A 7078-nucleotide genomic window follows, 5' to 3' on the forward strand; every position below is an offset into this window, starting at 1 on the left:
TTCCTAGTAATTCTGGCAATGCAAAGAACCAACCCATTGTTAATGGACAATAGGAGCCTCTGAGCTACAGCACCAGCAGCAACGAAAGATGAGATCCCACCCGGACTGGAGTCACGGTGGCTCTGGGACCCAGGCAACAGGGAATCCGGGACAAACTACATGATGACTGTGTCTCAGCAGCTGCTTGGGGCTCGGGTCTCGTGTCTGGGGGCAGTGCTGGGCTTCCTTTGCTTCTCAACGGTGCTGAAGGCAGCCCCTGAGTTCTCAGGTGAGTTTGTGAGATGGCATAGTGGAGGGTGAGGGTAGGTTGGAGGGAGAAGAATCTTCTTAAGTCTTAGCCCTGTTACCACTACCACTTCTTAGCAGACAGCGAATGAGGATGGGGTGGGGTGGAGATGGGAGGATAATTTCCTCTAATTGTACACCCAAGAGATCAGATTCTCAGACCTATCCAGGGAGAGGTTCCCACCAGTGAAGATGAAGGGGTAGGGCAGGGTTATATTTGTCGGAGGTGTGGGGGTGGCACAGTCTGTATTTAGTTCTGGTGAATCAGGGTATGAGTGACACAAACAAATACACCCTGTTTGAGTTCAAGCCGGCTGTGATTCACCAGCAAGACTATTCTCCATCTGGCCCAGATCAGACCCCGAAGCAAACAATGCCTTCCCTGAGCTGTGGCCGTTCTGTGTTTGCTACAAATGGTCTAGGAGCAGGGCCCTGCCTGCCACTGATGCTGCAGGCCAAGTTAGAATGGCAAAGTCACAAAGCAGAAAATGAATTCTAGGAAGATCCCTTATGTGTGATGAGAATCAATGAGGCTTTAACCCCGGTGACATTTCCTCCCTGCCCCACGGAGGTTTGGGCATAGAACGAGTGAGCTGTGAGGCACAGAGACAAAGCCCAGCAGCCTTTAGAACCCATGTGTCATAGTGTGACAGGTACCTTGAAAAGGGAGTTGAGTCCAATGCACCTGTGACTGGCCAGTTGCGTCCCAGTTGGGCTTAAGGGAAGGCACCTGGGGCTGTGGGGGAGGAAGACAGGAAGGGGCAGGAGAGAGCTTCCTCAGAACACAGACAGAAGGAGCAGAGACTAGCCCCAGAGAGAGAGTTGCAGGAAGCATGGATGAGGGCAGTAACTGTGGCTGCTGGGGTGAGTTCTGTGGAAAGCCATGGGGTGGACTTGCTAGAGCTGGAGAACCCTGCCAAGTTGTGGGAAAGTTAGTGCAGAGGCCCCTGAAAATGAGGGGAAGAATCAGCTTGGTCAGTGTGTGCTGGGCATAGGGGTTCTGGAGAGAGGTTCCCCTGAGCGAAGTGGGGCACACAGGTGAGGACCCCTGAGGCAGTGGAGCCCTGAGGGGGGCCCTCTCACAGGAGACCTGACTTGGGGCTACAGGAGAAGGCTGAGCCCCAAGTCTTCAAGGGAGAGAGCAAGGCTTCATGGCTTCAAGGCTCATGAGAGAGCAGCAGGTCTGGGAACTCTCAGGTGGAGGAGAGTGAGGCCCTTGGGCAAGGGAATGGAACTGGGACCGAGTGGTTAATGACTCGGGTGCACAATCTGGGAACAGAGACCTTTGTATGGGATTGAAGAGCTGGCGCATTGTGAGTAGATTTTACTTTGGGGTTTTGTTTTACCATGAAGGATCCGCAGACTGTTGCCCTTTCTATGACTAAAAGGGTTTGCATTTGCCACAGAGGGAGAGAATATTCTTTTGCGTGGGTGACACTCTGGGGAAACTGAGGCAGACACAGCCTGACCCTGGAGGGCACCCCAGTGCGGGCAACCTAGTGATGCCATATGTATTTAGGACCCTCATCTGAGCAGTGTTTTGCTTCTGTGAAATGAACAGGATGAAATGAGGGGTCAGGTAGAGCATAGCCACAAATGGAGTCTCTGGCTGGGATGAGAGAGCTGGAATTTTTCATTGTGCAGGGGTTCAGATGGGCAGTGATTTGGATTCTAATGCCCGGATCTGAACCAGCACCCTTGCACTGCAGGTAGTCCTTGGGGGCTGTTTACAGCTGCTTCAAGATCCTTTCATGGTGCTGGAGTAGCAGATAGGGGTTTCTTAGAGCAATTAAATGTCTGGCCCTAGAATTTATGAGCCCAGCTAAATGTACCACCTCTGGGCCCAATGGTGCGAGCACCCAAACTCCAGTGACTTCAGTGGAGCCACATCTGTTTATGCAAGTAGAGAAACTGGCCCTACTATGTGACCATTACAGCATGTGACATTTCTCCAACTAAGCTCAGTCAAACCCCAGCTCAGCCTCTAGAGATTTGTGCCTAGCCAGAAAGAGCAAAATGTTTCCCCCCACCTTTGTCCAAAGACTCCTGGACCAAAAAGTGTTTGAGCGAAACCCAGCCACTTCCCATTTTGTGGTAAACTGAAACCTGCTGTGTATTTTTGGGTTTCACAGTAAACAGCCCTGAGCTAGTAGGATAATAAACTGAACCCCCTGCCTTTCATTAAACCTAAGCATCTTGTAGAAGCACTAATGCATATCAAGATGTTACTTAGAATAACAGATGGGGTTGCAGTAAGATCAAAGGAAATGACTTCATCAGGCAGGGTTATGGTAACTTCATAACCATGAGAAGAGGGACTGAGTCACTGGAACCTCGAGGCAGGAACAATTCCCTGCAAGCCCTGTTCCTTAAAACAAACGTATGGACTGAAGTCTGTTTAATTCTAACACTCCTAAAACAATGTACCCCAATCCGCCCACATCTGTGGAAGCAGAGGCTGGATTCTGGTATTATGCAATATACCATGTACCCACGTTCTACCAGTGCCCTCACCAGCTTTGACCTCGTTTCAGATTTCATTTTAAAATAAAAATTTTTAGTCCTAATGGTTGTAAAGAAAATTGCTGAACTATCAGGACAATCATTGCTGGGAGGTGCCAGCTACAAGAGAGAGTGGGAGTTGGGAGCACACTGCGGTATTGGATTATTTTTGAATGCTTGGCGTCAGGCACCTGAAACTCCTAAAATCAGCTTAAAAATCATGAGACTAAAAAAAAGCCCAATACATTTTTATATGTATTTGGATTATTAGATGCCTTTTGAGTTTTCAGCATTTAGGGTGCCCTCAGTTCATGTTTTCAATCTTTTCTCCATGACCATCAGGGCTAGAAACTTACTTTAAAAAAAAAAAAGCTGAGAGTTTCATATAGTCACTTGACTCCAGGAATTGGAGTTTTAAGAAAGCCATCAAAAGTCATGAAGCTCATGATAAAATCATGAGAGTTGGCAACAATTAAGTTGTCATTGTAAGCTCAGTTGGCCATTCAATATACATAGGAGTTTAAAGAACAGGTCAGCACCATGTATGGCAGGCTATCAAGCAATTAAATCTCTCCTGTTTGGGCCACATTTGGAGGTGGTGTGGGCTGCCAAAAGTATGACCCCCCCCCCCCCCGCTCCCCCTGCCCTGGACCTGTGAGACCATTTGAACTACAGTTCCCAGAATGCTCCTGTTCTAAGGAACCTAGGAATTCCAGACTGGATCAAATATGTAGTTCATCTAGTCCAGTGTCCTCTCCAACAGTGGTTGGTGCCAAATGCTTCAGAGCAGAGTGGATACAAATCAATGATTTAAAAAAAAAATTAAAAATGGATTTTTTTGATAAAATGCTTTTTGAGGAAAAAACCTATCTAAAGATAGTTTTAATTAAGATACATTATAGCTCAAAGAAATCTCATCATGGAATAGGGATTATAAATTCTAATTCTATAGTATGAGAGAATATATTCATGTAATGTTTAAGAAAAGTTTTGTAAATGAGTTCCAATAGTTCATGGATTAGGGACCCAATTTTATGGGGTTCCAGGGGCTTCTGTATAGATTATTTTGGTTAATCATTCTATCTACCCAATGGGACTCAGTGCTCAGTCTAGAAGATACCATCAGAGATGCTTAGTTTTGCAGTTCTCAAGCTGTGGATTTGTGTCTCCAGAGATAACATGCTTGTTAACAGCAAAAATGCTTTAAAATAAATAAATAATATATAGAGGTGAGAAATAACAGACCTCAACCCTATTGCCCCTTTGCAAATTTGTCTACACAGAGACAATCCCTTACCTCTCTCTAAAAGTGCAAAGTTTCAAAAAGTTCAATGAATAGAAGATTGTTGGGGGCAGAATAGATCTGGACAGGAAGTAAAAACAAAAGTGAAACTGTTTGAGCAGCATATTCCAGAAATCTTGAGGTCTTTCTGAGTGTAGCCTTCATTGATTTGAGATCTACTATACCATTCTCTCACTAGAATGGAAAACCTATAATGGCAGCAGGCTGTAAAAGAGACCCAGTTTGGGAATAAGAACCTGTGACGGGGTAGGGAGGATTGACCTGGGAATGTTGTGTGGGAGTTTTATTGGGACTGTCTGCATTTGTGATGGGATACCAGGCTGTGGCCTCACTTGAGGGATGATACCTGAGCATGTAACCTGAGCCCAGGACAGGATTGGGGCCAGGTGACACCTTTTGCCCGGGAAACTGGACAAAGGCTGGAGGAGGAGCCGGGGGGAGGCGGGGTAAGACTGCTGGAGGGGATTTTTCAGTTTGGAGCTGGCTGGGGAAATGGAGGGAACCCCAAAGCTGGGGTCTAAGCTCCCTGCCCCCCCCCCCCCCGCCCTTGGGACTTGATTGAAGGGTCCTGGTTGTACCTACAAGCTCTGTTTGGGACTGTGTTCTTGTCCAATAAACCTTCCGTTTAACTGGCTGGCTGAGAGTCACGGTGAATCGCAGGAATTGGGGCAGGGCCCTGACTGCCCCCACACTCCATGACAGAACCATTCAAGAAATATATGTTTGCTGATGATGTTTTAAAGAAAGTCACACCAGTGAACTGGTGGAAGTCACTTAAGCACTTGGATTCAGAGACTGTTGAAGTGATAATCTCACTTTTAACAGCAGTAGCTTCTTCTGCCGGTGTAGAAAGAATATTTTCTTCCTTTGGACTAATTCACTCCAAATTGAGAAATGGTTTGGGACCTGAAAAAGCAGAAAAGCTTGTTTTTCTTTTCCAGATTATAAACAAACAGGAAAATGAAGGTGAAGACAACTGAGTTAGCTGCAGAAGCCAATATTTTAAGTTTCTCATGTTTCCTGGCTGACAAAGTTGATTTAATTTTTGTTTGTTTTTTTTAAATATTTCATTTAAGTATTTTAGTTAAAAACAATTTTAACAAAAACAAACCTAATTTTAAAAAACTTGAATATTTAACTAAATTCAAAAATTCATATGCTTGTTTTGTTAAAATATTATATGTTTGCTTTTGAAGAAAAAAATCCAGAATACATAACGTTGTTGTTTTAGTTAAATAAAACAATTTAAATGTCTGTCTGGTGATGTTCTCCTCCTACTACAGCATAGCAAGAAAATCCTCCAAATATTAATGATTAACCTGTTGAATTGGGGATAGTTCACCTCCCAGTGACTTCATAAATATCTGCTTCAATTTACCTTTGGTAAATGAAATAACCAAACAATCATTCATTTTCTGATATAGCTGTAAAACTAATCTGAAAAGTTTTCAAAATAAATCACTTAAAAATGTATAGTGTATACCTTCTAAAAATGAAACCTACATCTGTCTCTGAGTTGTGAAGAATATGTATTAAGGTTATAACAACCAACAAGAATGCACTTTTATGTAGAAATCCATGATTAAATCGAGTCTTCCTGACTAGTGATTTAAATTCTTCTTTTAAAAACCTGATTGATTTTCAGTGTCCTAAAAACCAGGGATTTGGTATGTGCTCACTTTGTTAACCTATTGCTTGGTATATTATTCTCAAGCCTCCCCAGGAAAGGGAGTGAAGGGGCTTGGGGGGATATTTTGGGGGATATAGGGCTCCACATGGCCCCTCCCTGAATGTTTGTTTAAATCACTTGATGGTGGCAGCAATACTGTCCAAGGACAAGGAAAGGAATTTCTGCCTTGGGGAAGTTTTTAACCTAAGCTGGTGGAATATAAGCTTAGGGGGTCTTTCATGCGGGTCCCCACATCTGTACCCCAGAGTTCAGAGTGGGGAGGGAACCCTGACAGAGGGGTAAGAAGCAGGGTTTCTTTTGGCCATGGTCACTTTCTTGCAGACTTTGCATCTCACCTATATACCCGCCCGCTGCTCGATTAGCTCCTTATCTTCTCTTGTTACTGAAAGGCAAGGCTACCCGCTTGGGGTGGGAGTGGGGGTGCAGCCTTGTGCTTTCACTTACATTCTCTTGCTTGCTTATTCAGCCTGTTTAAACTAAAAGCAAGGCCAGAAGCAAGATTATTATTGTTTAGTCTCTACCCTCTTTATTTCACATTCTCCTAACAGGTCTCCCCTACATGCCCAGGGTTTAAGAGGTTGCTGTATTTGGTGTCAGGAAGGAATTTTCCCCCAGGTCAGATTGGGAGAGACCATAGTGGGTTTTTGCTTCCTCTGCAGCATGGGGTCCAGGTTACTTGCTGGTTTGAACTAGAGTAAATGGTGGATTCTCTGTAAATTGAAGTCTTTAAATCAAGATTTGGTCACCACAAAGCTGCATTTTTTTGGTGAATTTACTATTCGACCAAAAAATTTCTCCCAGTTCTAGTGCAGCCACACTGAAGTCGATGGTCCCAAAGGGCCAAATTCTGTGTTCAGTTACACCAGTGTAAATCCCTAGTAACTCTGTTGGCTTCAGGATTTGGTTCATAGGCCAAGTACATTGGTGCATTCTTACACCTGGGCTGAATTTGGCCTGGTATGTTTTAAGTGCCCCAAAATTATTGAGCTTGATAGGGTTGACTTACATAGTTGGGAAGAATAAGTCCATCCACTACAGGAATCAGTGGATGAATGTCTATGACCAGGATTATGCAGGAGGCCAGATTCATTGATTCCAAGGTCCAAAGGACCATTGTGATCATCTAGTCTGACCTCCTGTATAACACAGGTCAGAGACCTTCCCCAAAACAATTTCTAGAGCAGATATCTTAGAAAAAACACCCAATCTTGATTTTAAAAGGGACAGCAATGCAGAATCCACAATGACATTTGTGACAGACCCAGACCAGTGGGGTACAGGAGTCTGGTAGAGGGCAA

The 7078-nt window shown here is 44.4% G+C and overlaps 1 protein-coding gene across 1 annotated transcript in view; it reads left to right on the forward strand.

Annotated features, from left to right (window-relative positions):
* LOC112106164 (protein eva-1 homolog C-like) overlaps nt 1–7078 on the forward strand; it is a 55814-nt gene continuing 48736 nt past the window's right edge. Inside the window, exon 1 of the mRNA XM_024199277.1 lies at nt 1–268. Within this exon, the coding sequence (XP_024055045.1) occupies nt 160–268 (109 nt within the window). The 5' untranslated portion in view covers nt 1–159. The remainder of the gene's footprint in view (nt 269–7078) is intronic.

This window comes from Terrapene carolina, unplaced genomic scaffold (genome assembly GCF_002925995.2).
Source record: "Terrapene carolina triunguis isolate 2854851 unplaced genomic scaffold, T_m_triunguis-2.0 Scaffold172, whole genome shotgun sequence".
In the NCBI taxonomy this organism is placed as follows: Eukaryota; Metazoa; Chordata; order Testudines; family Emydidae; genus Terrapene; species Terrapene triunguis.